The sequence below is a fragment of the Pogona vitticeps genome, chromosome 1 (assembly GCF_051106095.1).
Source record: "Pogona vitticeps strain Pit_001003342236 chromosome 1, PviZW2.1, whole genome shotgun sequence".
NCBI lineage: Eukaryota > Metazoa > Chordata > Lepidosauria > Squamata > Agamidae > Pogona > Pogona vitticeps.
The window spans coordinates 268,930,584-268,950,128 of record NC_135783.1 but is presented as its reverse complement, the minus strand read 5'-3'; the positions used below and the strand labels follow the sequence as shown (position 1 = coordinate 268,950,128).

General features: G+C 40.0%; 1 protein-coding gene across 1 annotated transcript in view; it reads left to right on the top strand.

Annotated features, from left to right (window-relative positions):
* The window catches only part of SPON1 (spondin 1), a 385,887-nt gene that overhangs the window by 124,619 nt on the left and 241,723 nt on the right, over positions 1-19,545 (top strand). The window contains exons 4-6 of the mRNA XM_020797212.3: positions 151-224; positions 5,903-6,025; positions 17,551-17,699. Coding sequence (XP_020652871.2) covers positions 151-224; positions 5,903-6,025; positions 17,551-17,699 — 346 coding nt within the window. The remainder of the gene's footprint in view (positions 1-150; positions 225-5,902; positions 6,026-17,550; positions 17,700-19,545) is intronic.

The window sequence follows — 19,545 nt, the reverse complement described above, 5'->3', positions numbered from 1 at the left end:
TTATCTGCAAATAAATGTAATGAGGATTAGATTGTGACAATTTGCAACTGAACCATTGATGGAAAAGGTTAGTTTTTGTCTGTTTCAAAATTAATCTTTATTAATTCTTGAATACATATTATGAACACTGTGTTTCTCTCTCTTCAACAGGGCAAGTATTGTTCAGAAGCGGATTATATATTTTCAAGATGAGGGCTCTCTCACCAAGAGGCTATGTGAACAAGGTATGATGCTCAATATTTGCTTTCCACATAGAATCAAACAAAAAAAGTGCTGTGGCACCTTTAAGACTAACACTTTTATCGCAAGGTTTGTGGGTGACCTACAATCCATTTCTTCAAACACAGAGCAGAAATATCTGGGCCACAGTTTTGTATACACTGTACGTGATGCAATGGTGGGAGTGGAACCAAGTGGAATAGGAGACAGAAAATTTCAATTGCTTTGTCACTCTCCTTTTCCTGACTTTATTCACTTAATTCCCCCTTGCAAATGCCAGCCAAGATGGCATCAAAACATAGTTCTCTTTGGGAACTGGGGTGCAAAGCATATTAAAATACCTAATTGATTCCAATCTCTTGCAGACAAGGAGACTGTTAAATTATTTGCCTGGATCCTCACCTTCCCTGATATATTGTTCTAGGCAAGTGGTGGACAACAGTTATCCTCTAGATATTTTTGGACCATCGTTCCCATGTCCTTTCTTCACCCCTTACCTCATGGTGTGCTGGCTAGGAATTGTTACAGGAACAATTATGCTGTCTATGAACAATTACAGGCCCACAATTGTCCACCCTTGTTCTACATTATCTTCTTCCTTTGTTGATATCTTAGAAAAGAGTTTTCTTTCAGGACTAAATCTGGACTACGTCCATATTTACATTCAGTCAATAAGTACACCTAATATATGCAGGCCTGTTCTGCCTTGCTCTTTATATCTAAATGATAGGAAATGTTCACTGTATTGTTTCCAAGGCCGAAATCCTAATCATATTACTAAGTAAGCATGTTCAGGATTGGAACCTTGGAACATCTGAATGAGCCTTCCACATAATTTGGAACAGAATGGCAAGTAAATCCAGGATTTCTGTGACATGTCATATTTTTTCTGCAACCTTTGTTTGAGTTTATGGGTGGGGTTGAACATGTTTATGAGTAATCTGGTGAGAAAATTTGAACTGTTTGAATTTGCTTATGAGTTCAAATGCAGGTTGCAGAGAAAATGTACCATAGAAATCCTTTCCCTACTTATAATAATGGGCAGCAACTGTGGGTTGCTGCTCCCACCAAAAATCTAGCGCTGTGGGTTTTTGCCTTGCTATGCCTAATGGTAGATTTAACACTGCCTTCCCGAAGTTCTGTTGCATACATTCACTAAACACATGGTAAGGCCTGCCAACACCTCCTGGATCTACTTTCTGTGCTAATTTGCTTTCCAGGTTTGCCTTCTGACTTCATTATGTTGGGTGGTAGATCAACAATTTAAAAAGTTTCAGAGAACTGTGTAAGAGGCTATATGAGCAAGAAACATTCTTTCCTTGTTCTATTGTATGAAAATCCATTTCAAAAAAGTGTGATAAGGAATTTTTTCAGCTCTCTTCCAGCTAACAAGGTACTTTGCCCAGAAGTGCTATAAAGCACACATCCTTCTCAGGCATGACTTCTTTCAAAATCACATTCCAATAGTATAATTTTAGGCATACGTCTTCCAGAGACTGCTTCTCAGACCTCCTGGAAAGAAGCAGCAATTATTTCATGCAGCAATGCAAAGATAAAGGGTCTAAGCTCATTTTACCCCTGCCCCTTTCATTCTGGCCATCCGGAAATCCTGCCACATTAAGCCAAGAGGACCTGGCCTTCCTCTTTTCCCTTAGGTGCAAGGATCCTGGATTAGCATAATCTGGCCTTGACTTTGATCGGCTCATTTTCTTTCTCTTTTAATACACTGAAGTGTGCGCTGTAAGGTGCTTAATTGAATTTAATAAATATGACATATTTGACACTAGCCAGGCCTTTCACTTTCTGAGTTCATTTAGAAATGCAGATTGCATTCAATTTGAAACCACTCTTTGTGCTATGAATGGAGAATGTGCTCAATGAAGTCACTGGAGCGAGTTACGTAAATGAAATGGAGACATCTGTTTCGTGTTCTTGAGTACAGAGAAATCGAAAGGAGCTTTAAAAGAAAAAGGACTTGCCGAGAATCTAAAGCGCATTTTGGTTGCTTCTGGGATAGGAAAACAGTCTGCATTCTGTGGCAAAATCCACACAAAACTAAATCTCCTATTAGACACTCCATGGCTTTTTGTCACCTGTGTGTTGTTAAAAAAAGATTCAGTGACTTGTGCTGTATAATTTTCCTCCTTACATAAATGGATGGCACAAATATTTTCTGAACAAATTACTGCTTTTTGCCTTTTGCATATCTCTTGTCCCTGCCAATTTAATGATAAAATGAAAGTCCCATGCCATTTTCAATAAACTGAATTTTAATGGAAGTGAAGTGACATCCTCTGGTTGTCAGTAGGTTGGCCCCCTGTTGGAGAAAACAACATGTTTTGGGGCGGGGGGGGGAATTGAAATTCTCTGGAGTCATGAAATAGCCCCACAATATGTACATGAAGTGTATGTTTAGTTTCGTTTATTATGTTTTACATTAAATACAACACCATGTTTTCCAGTTCTTGGTGTCAGGAGGGGAAAACTTCATTTTGCAAACACAAAAGCTCCTTTAAGCCATGGACGGCTGTTATATTGTGTTATACACTAATATTCTTATTGGTGTCAAAAATATGCCCCATTTCACATTGCCCTTTTTTAAAATCCTAGTTCATGAAGGCTGAACATGTCACTGTAGCTCCTTTCTATAGCAGTGCTGTTAAATATTAATGTATACATTAGGCATTTGTTTATATTGTATTTTCCTTGTCTTTCTTGATGCAACCTCAGGCTGCTAAGCTAAGTGGTTCAAAGACTGACTGCCAGAATTTGTGTCGTCTTCCCAAGGGACTGTACTGCCTCTATTTCTATGCATAACATGTACTAAGATAATCATTTAGCATAATTATTTTAATGGCTCGACTGTTTAAAACTGTCTTTTGTTGTTGCCTTGGGTGCCATTTTTAGTGGAAAGCTGCCACCAAAATTCGAAGTATAAAATAAAAACAAGCAAACGAGGAATTGGCTGTTTGAAATAATTTCCAGTAAAATTTAGCACCACTCCAAAATGTGCACATCTAAGGGAGAATGATAGATAAGGTGCTACACTGTGAAGTTCACAACAGTTTCACTGTGGGAAACTGACAGCCAGCAGTACCAATTAGAAAGGGCAGGAAGTATCCCTAAGTAATTAAGTCACAGGCCTCAAGTGTTATTCCTCAGGAACCTAAGTAATGTTCTGAACAATTAAATAGGCCTGAGTACCACATACTCTCATTAATAACAGATCTCAGTTTAGGCACATGCAACTGTTGAGTGGTAGGGGATCCCCTTCATTCTCCACCCCCTGGTGACTCTTCCTGTACCCTGAAAATGCTTTACTGAAGCATGTGAGATTGTGCTAAACCACATGACATAAGAGGGGTGAATCCAAGAAAATTGGATGGAGATGTGCTGCGTGAAAACATTAGTTGGAGACCTTAATGGCTGTAAAAGCATCTAAAATATTTACCAACAGTAGTGGTACTTCCTGAATGTAGCATTTTAACGTACATAGCCAAGCAGTTATTTGCCTTTAATTGGCACTGATTTGCCACTACTGATAATATTCAGGAATTCAGTCAATAAGTGGAAACAACATTGTGTGTGTGTGTGTGTGTGTGTGTGTGTGTGTGTTCGCGTGCGCATTATTAAGCATTTCTAGAGGGATGTTGAGAAGATTATTCAAGTTTTATGCCATTCACTTACTAGTCCTACAGAGATGGGACTATTTTAGAAATGTCAATAGAACTTCGGTAACATGTCTGTTAGGGTCTTCTTCAGGTAGACCAGAAAATGGCCTGAATTATAGAATCTTGAAGGGGAAAAAAGAGCCTTAGATGGATTTTCCATGGAGTTTGCATCAGGGCACATCTTTGGGGAGGAGTCTTCTCTTGTAAATAAAAGAAAAGAGAATGTATCCTTTAAGGTTTTTGTTTGTACTTGAGTTTTTTTTTTAATCAATTTATTTTTGAACAACAGCAGCAACAATCATCTGCCTGGTTAAACAGGTCATCCTTTTAATTGAAATGTTTCTGTGGGTTAACCTAACTGATTAATAGATTAAATGCTTGCAGAATAATACAGAAGAATAACCTTGGGAATTTGATCCAATGTTTCTTGTTGAATCCACCAACACATCCCATTTGAGTGCTCTTTTTTATTCAACAATGTTAGAGGCATTTCGACATGGTCCACAGAATCACAGAAACATAGAAAAATAGAGTTGGGAGGAGCTTAGAAGGTCATCGAGTCCAACTCCCTGCTCAATGCAGGAACCTAAATCAAATTATATCTGACAGATGGTAGACTAATTTTCTCTTAAATGCCTCTAATTTTGGAGCACTCACCACCTCCCAAGGTAATTGTTTCCATTGTTATACTTCTCTAACAGTTAGAATGTTTTTCCTGATATTCAACCAAAATCTGGCTTTCTGTAATTTGAGCCCATTATTACGTATCCTGCACTCTAGGATGATTGAGAATATATCCTGCCTGCTTCTGTATGATTACCTTTGAAGTATTTGAAAAGTACTATCATATCTCCCTTCAGTCTTCTTTTCTCAAGACTAAACGTGCTAAGTTCTTTCAGTCTTCCCTCATAGCACTTGGTTTCCAGTCCCCTGCTCATTCTTGTTGCCCTCCTCTGAGCTTGTTTCAGTTTGCCAGCATGCTTCTTAAAGTGCAGTGTCCAGAACTGAACACAGTACTCAAAATGGAGCCTTCCCAGTGAAGAATAGAGGGGAAGTAGTACTTCACAAGGTTTGGAGACTATAGTTCTGTTAATGCAGCCTGAAATAGCATTTGCCTTTTTTTCCAGCTACATTATACTGTTGGCTCATATTCAGCTTGTGGTCTACAATAATTCCAAGATCCTTCTCGCATTAGTACGAGGGGGTGCTGATAAGTATTGAGCCTTTCCCAGAAAAAAATGAGCTAGGAAGCTGTAACTGCCACACTATTCTACATATTCCCCCAGGAAGTCAATGCACTTACAACATCTGTCCTGCAGCTTCATAAGTCCCTGCAAATAAAATTCTTCTGACTGCTGGTGTAACCACTCATTTGCAACATTAGTTGCCTCTAGAACACTCCCAAAGTGTTAGTACTAATAGGGCATAGCATTCATCAAATCAACATTTTGACAGCTCCAACAGCCCTGTAAGGTGGGACATCCAGTCAAGGATCGACCCAGGCCCCTTCTGCCAGAAGGGGCAGGTTTTGGGGTGACGTCAGAGGTTGTGGAGGTCACCATGGACCTATAGAAGGGTTTCCTAGAGTCCGGGGTCCCCCGTGACCTGAGGGAGGCCTGAGGATTGGCCCCCGAAGGGCAGGGCCAGCCCGTGGCCCTGTAGACCAATGGGAGCTGTTGGAGGGGCTGGTAGAAAAGGGGGGTGGGTCTAAGGGCATGTTTGGGCATGCCCTGGGGCTTCCTGGGCATGCCATGAGGCCCCCTGGGCATGCCCTGAGGCCTCCTGGGTCTGAAACTCCACAGCGGCAATTTCGGGGCCCTTCTGTGTGCGCTTGCCACGCTTTGCAGAAACCGGACGGTTTGGAGACGATGGCCGACAAGGAAAACCTGCAATAATTTGAAAAGTACAAAAAATAAAAACCCACATTTTCATTGCTATTTTCATTGTACATATCATGGTCCATCTTTAAAATCAGTTTCACAAAATAATGGCTTTCATGTTGTTTCTTTTAGATTCAGCCTTGGAAGGTGTGACTGACAAGCCAATCTTAGACTGCTGTGCCTGTGGAACTGCTAAATACAGGCTCACCTTCTATGGAAACTGGTCAGAGAAGACACATCCAAAAGATTATCCACGTGAGTTTATTTATGTAGTTGTTTTCTTGTGGTACACTACTCCATACTGCCTTTCAAACAGCTTACGATTTTTCTGTGTTCAGATTTTACATCTGCACGCAAGGGTAGTCTAGAGCCAACTTCTAGTCCAGTGTAGTGGAAAGAGGTTTCAATAATTTAATTCCATTTCTTCATTCATGTTAGATCTCTTGCCCTGATTTCTAGTGGTATGCTATAACCCGGGAGTTGTGGAATCTGTGGTCTTCAAGATTATGTTGTACTTCACATCCATTCAGCCCCATCCAGTACAGTATCTTCAGTGGCTAGCAATGACTGTAATTACAGGCCAATGACATCGGGAGGGCAACAGTTTCCTCACCTCTGCCATAAGTTAGTCATTACAATGAAATACAGAACAGATCCATGTTCCATAAAGCTGAAAATTCTGTGCCCTTATTGTACCAAAACCTGGTTATTATAATCTTCTGTCTTTGATATACACATGAAGCTTTTCAATATTGTTGACTATTCCATATATGACTTAAGGGGAGAAATAGGCACTCACAGAGCCCCCAGCTGCACAATAGTCTTGTTTACTTGAGAAGAATTTCAGCAGTTACCTGAAGAGATGTGCAGGTAGGGGGAGTCCTTCAACTTTGCAATTCTTAATTTATTTGGACACACTGTTCAGATCTCATGGCTGATCTTTAGATATTGGCCTCACATCCATAATAATGAGGCCAAACAGTGATTTTTTTCCCTTTAATAAAGATCACACAATGGTCAGTCTATTGTCAAAGTTTAAAGGCCTTGTGAGCAGTTTCATTCTCTAATATTGCTGTGTCCCCATGTGACTCGCTGATGTTCATGCAGCCAGAAGTTTGTCTATCAATCTTTATTTGATATTCACTGCATAGATTTTTTTCTCAACTTTATTAAGCTGAATACTGCCTAGTTCAGATATAGAGCTGTGCACATTAATAAAAGAGTTTATACTGACATATTAAAATGTTGGCTGCGAAGCTGAGGGGGCAGAATGAACAAAAAGGATTGGCTCTTCTCACAGGTGAGATTCTACAGGGACTTGAGATGTAGAGAAGTATTTGATACCAGATATTTATCATATTTATGGTCTGGGTCTTTTGCCTCTTTTCTCAAAAATCATGTGAATATATGAAGTTATTTTCTTATTTCATTGGCATTTTTCATGAATATGTGACAACCTGCTTCCATTTTATGTGCTTGCTTCTTTGGATAATGAAAAAATATGAAATTCATATTAGGCTAATCAAATATTATTAGGCTAACCAAAAGAGAACAAAAATATCTCTCAGTTTTCTGAATAAAACCTTCTCAGCAGCTTTTACTCGCATCATTACTGGAGGTTACTCTCGGGTAACACCTGGAACCATGATGATACTTGTTATAAGAGGGTGAGTGATACATGCTCCATAAAATACATCCATTCCTTATTGTTCCCTTTTGCCATCTTCGGTGCACACTTTGGCTATATATATATTGCGCCAAAGGTTTGCACTGAAGATGGCAAAATATATATATGAAAAGGTCTTTTGAAACCAGGTGTGGATGTTGACCGCTTGCAGTATCATTTAGAGTAGTGGCTCCCAACCTTGTGTCCTCATATGTTTGTGGACTAAAACTCCCAGAAGCCTTCACCACTAGCTGTGCTGGCCAGGATTTCCAGCAGTTGCAGTCCAAGAGCATCTGGGGACCCAGTGTCATGAGTGCAGCCGAAGATCCGAAACCTGAAGGGTTAACTATAGCTGAGAAGAATGCTGAGTGATTAGAAATACAAACACCTGAATCGCCTCCAGATTCTCCTCCCCCAGTAGACAGGCTGAGGGCCAGGCTGAGGGGAAGACTTATGACAAAAAGGTCAGAGGATCGCTTGAAGGCTGGCCACAGAAACATCCAATCAACTAGCCCTGAGTTCTGACAGGATGAAAAGGCTTCCAGCAGTTCAAGGGCTGTTTTTACTATATAAGCAGCTCTCAGATGGCTGAAAGTCTGTGGAAGCAACAAGTCAAACCCCTGGCTTGCATCCACGTTCCTGAAAAACTTGAACCTTGTTCTCTGGACCCTTGGCTTTGGACTCTGACCCTGGACTATGTTGTGTGAGTTGGCTTTGGTATTTGGATATTGGCTCTGCATTCCCTGAGTTCCTGACATAGGACTGGCTTATCGGACTCTGCTGTTGTAACCCCCAGGAACGTGACACTGATTTTGAGGATATGGTACTATGGGTGATCACAGAACAAATGAAGGCTAATTGCATTAGAGAGAGAACAAAGGAGTTGACAGCAAAAGTCCGAGCCAGCGGAGCCAACTGGCAATGCCCTGAGGGCTCTTTTATTGACTTAGCATGATTACATAGTATGTTAAGAGAGAAACAGATAGGATACTAGTCACCTAATTGCAACTAAGATTGGCTAAAATAACCCTTTGATCTAATGCTCTTCCTCAAGCAAAAGGGCAGAATAAGGGGCTACCCTGCCTGCTGGCAGCTGCCGCACCCTGCCAGGAGTGTTTGCACATCACTGGAACAGAAAGCAGCTACAACCTTTAAGCAGAAGTTTCCCACATGGTACAGCCTGCAGTAGGAAAAAATGACCTCCAGACCCTATGAATTTGGCCAACCCTCTCAGTGTGTTGAGGATATCTCACCCCGACATTTCAGGGTGAGGTACCCCCTTCTCTGGTCACAAGCTTATATATATATAAGAACAATCTTGACAGAGCACAAGTTTTTTCATTGATCAAGGAGTTAACACAAGGGTTGCTATGACAAGCAACTATAAGGAAATGTATGATGAGAGGATCCAGAACACAAAAGGCGTGTACTCCTTGTTCAACTTTTAACTACAAAAGCAGCAGCATAATTTTTTAAAAAAATTATTAGTAAGCATGTGGTTAGAATCATGATTCAACACTTTTATCATAAGCATATTCTGATAAGGAAGAGTAACAAATTTAAATACATCAGCAGCAGTTCAAACTTCCCAATATTGCAAGAATGTTAGTCAAATTTTTATGGTACTTCTCAGAATTTCTCTGACGTTTTTGCTCCATACTGGCTCCATACGAAGTGGCAAGACTATTCCCCTGCACAAACGCTTGTGAATATTTTTGTGCACATTTTTCATAATGTGTGTATTTTTGTAAATATTTTATGTCTTTTGATGAACATTTTCCATTGGGTAAAACATGTTTCTGCACATTTTTCAAGTGTATATATTCAAATATCTACATTTTCTAGTAGTTCTCCTTGTTTCCTGTGCATTTTTCTCTCCCAAGTGCATCAGAAATCTTAGAAATGTACATATAAAGTTCCAAGGCAAGATATACTCCATTCCATTGCAAGTCAATAAAGTAGGAAACAGACATTCAAATGCATTTCATTTCCACCCTAGTCACATTTGGAAGAACGTTATCTAAATGGACTGGATGGAATTGGAAAGCAGTTTGAGCACTGAAGTACTTTATGGAAATGCTAACCAGTAATTAAATTAAATGAGACTTGATGTGAAACAGATGAACAGATTGCAAGACAGTAGAGCAATTGACTGTTGGAGATAGCAGAAACAGTATGGGCACTGCAAAGAGTGAGTGACACACTGTTGCATTAATTTATGGGAAACATGGGTTCAAAATTTTTTGTCCACCAGATAGTCAACTGGAAAAATTATTTTCTAGATGCCTGCCTTCTTGACTATTGATCGGTATCCAACATACTTCACAGAATGCTTGAGACACCCATTTCACAGTATCTTATGCAGTTAAGAGCTATAAATACAAATATAGAGCTAGTGATTTTTTTTTTACCAAGTAATAGGGAAATGATTAAATATCATTAAAACTTTATGATAGTGATAGAAAACACACTAGGCAGAGCACCCATTTTTGTTTACTCTTCTACATTCCGATGCAAGCTCATCTAATAAATGAGCTTTGCATAGGAATGCAGGAGAGGAAAGAAGAGTGGGTGCACTTTCTAGTGTGTTTCTAAGTCCTGGTACGGCTTCAGCAAAAATTATTCTCCTTTTTTCCACCTTGTCATCTAGAAACAGTTTTTTTTTGCCAATGATTTTGACACTAATGGAGACACCACTAACCGCTATGGAACAACCAGCAGCAAATTTTAACTATAAATTCCTGGAACGCCAGAAAGCTGCTCCTCCCTATTTTTTTTAATGAAATGTATTTGTCAAAACTGCTGTTGATTATGCACGGCTATAAAGCTATTAAATGAAACAAAACCTTAATTTGCTCTGGACTGTGGTGAATCATGGAGCATTGGTCATCATGGTACTGCAGAAATGCTCATATCTTGTTTCTGGCTGGCTGGCCTCAATCAATCTAGAGCTTCTTATTATTTACAAAAGGCTATTTCACTTGCTGTGTAAATTTTAGCAGATTTTTCACACTGCGGATTTTGGAATTATTGGCTAAAAGGCTTAGTACCACCATTTATTAATTCCAGTCAGTACTTGAAAAAATGGATAGAATTGAATCCAAACTGTGTAGTCTTAGTGTTTCCAAGGAATAATTCTCTTCTGTTGATAATAAATTTTGACTGAAAGTGCTGGCTTTATTAGATTTGTATGGAAATAAAAAAAGCTTTTAAAACAACTTGGCTTTTCCTTTACCCTGCAAGCATTAATATTACTAGCTTATAAATAAGATACAAGCACTTACACTTGCTCTTGATATCTCCCTGCAAGTTACTTACAAACTTCTATTTACTAGTTTGTCATTCAAAAAGCACTTTGGTACAGATCTAATTTTCAAAGCTCTGTTCCTGGCAATATCCTGAACATACTTCTAAAAAGAAACACACTTGGGGCTTGGAAATAATAAAATGCAGCCTTCAAGGCAGCTGAATCATTTATTAAAAGACAAACATGGCAGCTTGGGGTGTGACTTTAGATTGGGCTTCTGAAATTCCTCCCAACAGTATGTTTTGGTTGAGCTGAACAAGCCATTAGCTGCAAAACAACATTTTGCCCATTTTAAGGCTTTAATACTGTACATATTGGTTTGGGACTAAGTTGCATTGACATAGTTAGGATGTAAACCAGGGATGAGAATATTTATGAAGTTGAGGGCACATTTTACTACCTCCTGAAGCTGTCAAGGACATGCCCCTCTAGTATTGCCACATGCCACATTTATGTGGTGTGTATAGGAGAAAAATACAGAAGAAGAAAAAAATAAGAACTTACTTTTCCATTCTTACTTTTCTATTTTCCTGCATGCCTGGTTTTACAGCCAAAATGTATGTGTTCCCCCACCACTCACAAGGAAAAAAAGGGTGTGTGTTGTTAAATGGGTCCATGGACAGTGAACTGCCCTCTCCAATGTTCCACACAAACGGCCTTAGTGCTAATGTTCAAGGCGTGAAATGTTCAAATGGAACTGACCTTGATGAAGCATGCTTACAAATAATCACAACTAGAGATGGGCACGAATCACACTACAATCCAGAAAAAAGCACAAATCAGGCTGGGTCATGGTTCAGTTTATGGTTTGGTTTGTGCAAGCCATTTTGCTGGAACGAAATTAAGTGCTGAACTTTTTTCCACTCAGCGGCCCTTTTGCTTCAGCAGAACAGTGGGCCACTGCCCCCTTCGCCCCCCTACTTGGGTCTTGCTGCCTCTTCCTCTTCCTCCTCCACCATCTTCAGAAACAGCAGCACAGCTTCCCGTCTAAGGGCATGGCCTGCTGTCTTTGCATACGCACACACCTATCGGATGACAGGCTGAACTGGTTTGTTTTTCCAGTGTTTTTTGTGGGGCGGTTTATGGATCGTAGGTAGCGAAGAATCACAAACCGCCCTGATTCGTCATTTCTTCCAGTTCATGCCCATCTCTAATTGGAACCTGTTTCTAATACAGCTTCACAGGTTTTCATTATAGCAAAACATCAGGATTTATTTCACTCCCTCACTCCTTCAAGCTCCGGCTTTTCAAAGGAAGTGCATGGCCCAGTTACTTGCAGTGAATTTGATTTACTAAGCCATTGAAACAAGTCATTATCATTATACCTATTATATATATATATATATGGCAGCAAGATCTGAGACAAGCGTCTGTGTCTCTCTGTTTCTGTCTCTGTCTCTCTTTTTACTCAATTTGGGATCATGTGCAATGAATCCATGGCTTCCTAATATCATAAACTTGTGCTCTTAACAAATATTCTACATCAATGATGCTATTTACATTTTATGAGGCATGCAGGAACCAAAATACCTCCAAACAGAAATGATGAAAGTCATTAAAGCATAGGCCGCACTTGAAATCTTTATATGAGTCTTGATATCTAGTCATATTTGTCAGACAGTATGAATAGAATCACTTCCTCTTTTTGAAGACAAAGAGCATCTTATTATGTGACTGTTCCTAAGATACTTCAGAGGCTAACACATGTGTGTCAATCATTTTCTCTCTTTGCCATACTTTATTGTTTTTTCCTAATTGTGTTCAAAAATGGATCTTTATTTTATGTCTGATCTTTCTGTGGATGTTCTTTTTCCATTTCTTTTTTTACTGCTGCCTTTGCCAATTTCAGTGTTTCACCTTGAGCTGTTTGTATTTGCATGTTTAAACGTACTTTGCATATGCATTTCTGGGTTCTATTCCTTTGCTACCCTGTTGTTTACTCCAATACATTTATTCTTATCCTTCCCCTTGCCTTCTCCTCAAAAAACTCTGTGTTTTCTCATCGTAATAAAGTAGCAAGCATTCATTAACTTCATTTATTTCTTATTTTCATTCCCAGTTGTTGTTTCTGAGTGAGACTTTTTTTATCATTCTAAAAGTTTTTGGCCCAGTTTTTGAGGGAATGGAACATTTGTTTCTGGCACTAGGCCTGTAGGGAGAGTGAGACAGCTGCTGAACACTAATAACAGTAGCTTGCTTTGGAGTTGCTGACCCAAGTGCAAGGTGTAAGCAACAAAAGCAGAATTACGGCTGAATTTTAAACTCATCCCTAAGCTAAATCTGCAGGAATTAGAAATAGGGAGACAGGGTGGCAGCAAGGTGACCTGGGTCTTCTATTTGGTGCTGAAATTCTTGAAACTGCTTTGTCATTATGTTCTACAAAGTTGCATTTCTCAATCTGTGTACTCATGACAGAGTTGCGGCATTACCAGGATGCACCAGGTGGCGCTAACCAAAAGAACTTCCCTGAGAGATGAAGATGGCAAGCAATAAAGCAGTGTTGATAGCAGAATAGTTGTGTTATTTACAGGATATATACATACATGTACAGCTTAGTCCTTGTTTCCAGTCCCGAAGTCATACACAGCAGTTTCCACAGAGTTCAATGCATAAATCAGAGTCAAAGTCCTTGTAAATAAGTTCAGCGGTCAAATACCATATGTTCAGTCCAGTAGCCAGAGTTCTTCTTCCAATATACAGCATGAAGACACGGCTTCTTCCAGGATATTCCAGCACAGCAACACGATGACACCAATACACACCACCACACAGTGTGTGTGCTAGGTCTGCTAGCTTTATCCCAGGATTAGCCAATCCAGGGATTGCTCTCTCAGCTGTTACAATTTACTCAGCTGTATAAATTCTTGCCTTGCTTCTTTCTACAGTACTGATTCTGATAAATACTTGTTGCTATGTACAAAACTGTATTTAACAATTCCTTCAGGTTTAACTTAAACCTGTCAACTCGTGATGTATGAGAAGTTTGACTTACCATGGATTTACCCAATTCAACACCTCCCAGGTTGAAGACTGTCACAATACCACACATTCCAGAATGAAGCTGCCTTGTACTGAATTGAACCATTGGCCCTTTCAGCATCAAACCCAGGTCAGCTCTGAATGGAAGCAGACCTTCACATTTTTATATAAGACTTTTAAAAAACCCTGCTTGGATATTCTTTACCCAAAACTAACCAGGACTGACCCTGATGTGTATCGGAGCCTGTAATCTATTCAGGAAAAAAAAAGTTGAACAACTTGCAAACAGCTGGAAAATGTACAAAAAGCATTATTATGTTTCGTGTTGTGTGGTGTGGAGGTGATGAGATTTGTGCTTTCTTTTGTTTAGAGATGGGCACGAATTAAAAAATGAATTGCCATTTTTGCTGCCCGTGCAGTGAGGAATCCGTCCCAGAAAATAGCGGGCGGCCATTTTTTTACCCGGTGGCCATTTTGAAACCACCGATCAGCTGTGCGAAAAACGTCATTTTGCGATAATCAGTTAGCGAAGCAGGGAACCGATCATTGCAAAGCAAAAAAAACCCATAGGAAACATCGTTTTGCTATCGCAAAAACTTCTTCGTTATGTGATTTCGTCGTAAATTGAAGCGCTCGTCTTGTGAGGCACCACTGTACTTTAGTGTGTCTGCAATACAGCAGACTGAAGAGACAAATGTGCCCCGTTTGATTGTTCAAGACTTCTAGCAAACATTGAATTAGCATTTCTTTGCTTGGAGACTAGAGGGTTGGCATATCATATTGCCTTCATAGTTCTCCCTTTGAGCTTCATGCTGTGTTGTACAAAGCTTTGTATAAAGGAATGTATCCATTTGCAGTGCAACGTTGCCTAAATGCAACTCCTATGAAAACTAAAGTGAAATTAGCAATAATAATTTATCTCATTGAAAAACATGTGAATATAACCTATATATTAGTACAAACTCTTTATACAAATGTGATTTTTTTTAAAAAAAAATTGTAGACAAAATGATTCTATTCCAGCACAAAAGGAGATTTTGGAGAAATTCCAAGTTTTGCAGTGTAAGAGATAAACTCCAAAGAAGGAACAACATAATGGGGATGCATGCAGAGACAGAATACTGACAGACTCTTTGGAGAAACATGAACAATTGGGGATGAGGGGAAACGACTCCATGCTGCAACATTTTGTTGCAGTGCTGTCCTGTTATTTTACTGTCATATTAGTTTCTGAAAATAACAAATACATCTAAGTCAAGTCCAAAGGTGCATTGGAGTAAATAAAGAAGCATGTAAACATAGCAGACCTGTTGTGGCGCTCACCAAACAATCCTCTATTGTGTGTGCCACCAACAAATAGCAAAACTCCCCAAACCCCTTTACTAAGTTCATGTTTAACTTCTAAATAGGGACTCCTTTCCCTGGAACATCCTATAAACAAATCAGGCAAACAGCCAGTATTTCTCTCCACTGCATTTTAATAGTGCCAAAACTATGGGCTGAATTTATACTTCCTTGTTTTAAAAAAAGGGATAAGAACACATTTAGTGAAACACAAACAGCTGATGCAGTTTTGGTGACACAGCCTTGACAATGTGTCCCAGTGTTGGCCTGTTAACAGTACATGCAGAATGGTACATTGTGACTGCTATTCCCAAAAATAAGATTTGTAAATCCCAAAAAGTTTATTTTTAAAAAAGAAGTTCAGTATTCCGGATGGCTGAGTTCTTATCATACAGCTGAACTCTACAGTTTAAAAAAGAATTTGTTATTTGTAGATATAGAGGGATGCTTTCTTTTGCACAAATTCCAAGGGGACGACGACACTTATTTCCACAGCTTCTTTACCAAAAAACCAGACACCTCTCAGCACATTTCCTAACTACTTTACAGTAGTACTCCCCATAGTACTTTGAATCTCTATTAATACAGTGTGACTTCACTCTAAATGCTTCAAAGGTGAACTCTCAGTTTATCTCTTTCTATCTCTCAGACCCAAACTTAATGAAATTACTAACTTTACTCATCTCAACCAAAGCTGAACTAAAATTCCTCCTCCTCCTCCCTGTCTCTATAGTCCTTATACAGTAGGACTCCCATACCTGTGGGATCAGTATCACTTGTTTCACTGGTCTGTGGTTTTCCACAGCCCTATATAGAAGGGCTGTAGGAAATCTAGTAACACAAGGGCTGTTATTACAACTATGGGCTGTAAACATAACAGCCCGTGTGGCCTCTGTCCCATCTCCTTGTATGTTGTAGATAGGGTCCTCTCATATCTGGTTTCAGGTGACCATGGCAGATCATGGAACCTATCCTTCACAGATACATGGGTCATGTTCTATATTTAAAAACAGCAGCTGTACAGTCAGGCAGCACACCAGCCATTCAGAACAGTTCCGTACACACACACACACACACACACACACACACACACACACACACACACACACACATATTTGTGTGTGCGCGCACACACACACACATGTATGTATGTATGTGTGTGTGTGTGTGTGTATGTATATGTGTGTGTGTGTGTTGTATATTTGTATATATGTGTATAAAAGGTAAAGGTTCCCCTTGACAATTTTTGTCCAGTCGTGTTCGACTCTAAGGGGCAGTGCTCATCCCCATTTCCAAGCCATAGAGCCAGCGTTTTGTCTGAAGACAATTTTCCGTGGTCACATGGCCAGTGCGACTTTAGACACGGAACGCTGTTACCTTCCCACCGAGGTGGTCCCTATTGATCTACTTGCATTTGCATGCTTTCGAAACGCTAGGTTGGCAGGAGCTGGGACAAGCGACGGGAGCTCACTCTGTCATGTGGATTCGATCTTACGACTGCTTGGTCTTCTGACCCCGCAGCACAGGCTTCTGCAGTTTAGCCCGCAGCGCCACTACGTCCCTAGGATAAACAACATAGGAGTGTTGAAATACAGGAATTTCTTATTAAGAGTACAGACTCTTTTAAGAGTAAAACTGAACTGCAGTCTACATTTCACTCCATGAGAATGAAGCTTGTCTCCTTTTCACTTGCTTCTGTATCCTTTGAGATGTTCGATTTACATGATAGAAATCTCAAGAAGGCATGGTGGCAGATGGGTAAGCAACAAAAATAATCTGAAGAGTTGCAGAGGAAATCCCCCTTAAAAAATCAAGGGGAGAAAAGGAGGATCCTAGAGGAACCGGCTACCTGAATGCAGAAAATGAAGAGTGCCAAAAGTGAGCACACCCACAAGGGTTGACACTGAAACAAAGAACTATTGTGCTGAAACCAATCCAGGACCTTTTGTGGCTTCAAAATTTCCACTTCTTCCCAGATATTCTGATTGGCTGTTGACAGGAGTCCTTATGATGCTTTTGGATGTAAAAAATCCCTGGTTATTTACAGGTAAGGCTAAGGATTGGTTGGAGCAAATGATGAAAGAAAGATTAAATGAAAGAGAAAAATACGAAAGCACATGAAACGTTTGTGTTCTCTTTTGTTAATACAAATCATATGTGTTTCAGAGGCTCTCTTTTTGGAATCAATGAAAGAATAGAAAAGAAGAAAAATGACAGAGAGAAGAGCCTGCTTTGTGTTTTTCCCCCCTTTCATTAAAACACAAGAGTTCCATCCTTAGCAGCTCCCTTGTCGATAGATAGTAGGATTAGTTGAGCTACGTTTTACGAAGGGCCATTAGAAGAAAATCTTCATATGTAATAAATAAAGCAACCAGGTCTCTTTTCTGATAGAAGGTCACACCTTTACAGAAGTTAAAATCGCTGACAGTACATTATATTTTGTTCTGAAATACTTATAGTTTTTTTTTATCCTGTTTGGTAAAGGACGAGCCAACCACTGGTCAGCAATCATTGGTGGATCTCATTCAAAGAACTATGTCCTTTGGGAATATGGAGGATATGCAAGTGAGGGCGTTAAGCAAGTTGCAGAGCTGGGATCACCTGTGAAAATGGAAGAAGAAATTCGGCAACAGGTAATTGTAATTGAATGAATTCTTTGCCAGCAGCTGAAAACATTTAATGAGACCGATTTGAAAGACCTTGTCCTTATTCAGACTTGTGAGCTTTGTTGTAGCAAATCTTAACAAAGTCCGCTAGTGCTTTCCTGGATAATGATTTTAAGATTTAATCCTGTAATTGAACGTTCACTAAAGGCCACCCTTTTATTCACTCTCATCATAGCAGAACATTGAACCACAGGTTTTGTCTATAGCATTGATTCAGGACAATTCTGCACAGCCTTTTTAGCATGCTCCCTCCCCCCCCCCCGAGATCAATGTAACTTAATGTGTAAAGGATGAACACAAAATCTGTCAAATACAGTATGGCTGTATGGGAAATCAGTATGAATGTGAACTGAAGTGGGGTGAAATTTTTGGGTGGAAATTTAAAAAAAATTGTAATGAGAGATGGTATCCAGATTCTAAGAACAAGTCTTAGCATCACAGAACCTGTTGGGAGAGACTGCAGGCCAAAGGCTGTAATATCCAGTGGGAAAGAAGTGCGTGGCTTTTAGAACCAAAGTTATACTGGTTTCTAAGACAAAGGTGGGACAGAAATAAAGATTGATCAGAAGTAAAGGTTGATCTGGCAGATCCCTGGGTGATCAGCAATATGGTCAGGGTTGCCAGGTCAAGGGTACTGCATTCCCTCAGGCTCAGTGCCAAAGCCTGAGACAAGGAGAGCAGCCTTGAAATCATGAGCTTCAGGGCTAATAGCTCACACAGTACATTAACTTAAGAAAAGCTGTGTCTGTCTGAAGCAGCAATAACAAGTGGTGGTTCTGATTTTAGATCCAATTTGGTCCCATTTGTGGGGAGAAACTGGAAACCTAAGCATCTATGAATAAATTTCCTGAGTATTTAGTACACCAAAGTGCTGGAGGAATAGCATTTATGGTAAAGGCATCTGGACTGGAACCTCCTCTTGTTACATATTGTTAGATGGCTGGAAGTTGTTGGCACTGAAGGTGCAGACAAGGTGTTGTGTTATTCTGTAGTACAGTACTCCAGCTTGATTCTTCTCTGCTGTGGCAAGTAACGTATAGCTAAGAAGCAGATGGTGCTTGTGTTTAAAATATAGTGATTTTTAAAAGAGAGCCCAGCAGCAGTTCTATCCAGTTTGAAAGAAGGGGCGATATGAGCTAATGGATTGTCAAATGCTTGCCTGCCCAATTTGGAATAATGAGAGAGGCACAGTTATATGGGATAACTAGGCCAATTTGAGTGCCAGCCAAAAATTCCCATTTGGCCCCGAAGCAACCAGCTAACCTCATTCCCACAATAAAGGGTGGGTGGCTGGGCAAGCTCGAAGGAAAGAAAGTGTGAGGCAAGGTTGGGCAGCCTTCTTGAAGGCTTTGCTGATGCCCAGCCCCTCGCCCGATATGACGCAGCCACCTTGGCTGCGTCCATCTCATCTGTCCAGGCGGGCAAAGGAGCCCCACCCCGGCAGCTTCGCGCCTCGTGGAGAGGCCCTTAGGTTTGAATAGTTTTGGCAGCCGGGCTTCCATTTTCAAAAATGATTCAGGAAGCAGGTAAACTGTATTTGTTTTAAGGTTATTGCATTCTGGATGCATACAATTAGTACATATAAATTGACTGTTCCAGGAAGTTATCGTGAATTGTCTGCCAAGCTGCATATTTGTCTGTGTCTGTGCTAATCAACCTTGGAGCCAAGAAAAAAAAAACCACAACTGTTTATCTTGGGTTGCATGATGCCATTGACATCTTCTTCAGCTTTTATTGTTTTTTTTTTCATAAGCCCTTGGTTCTTATACTTTGTTAATTGGTCAATATCCCCAATGCAATAGATAGCATACAC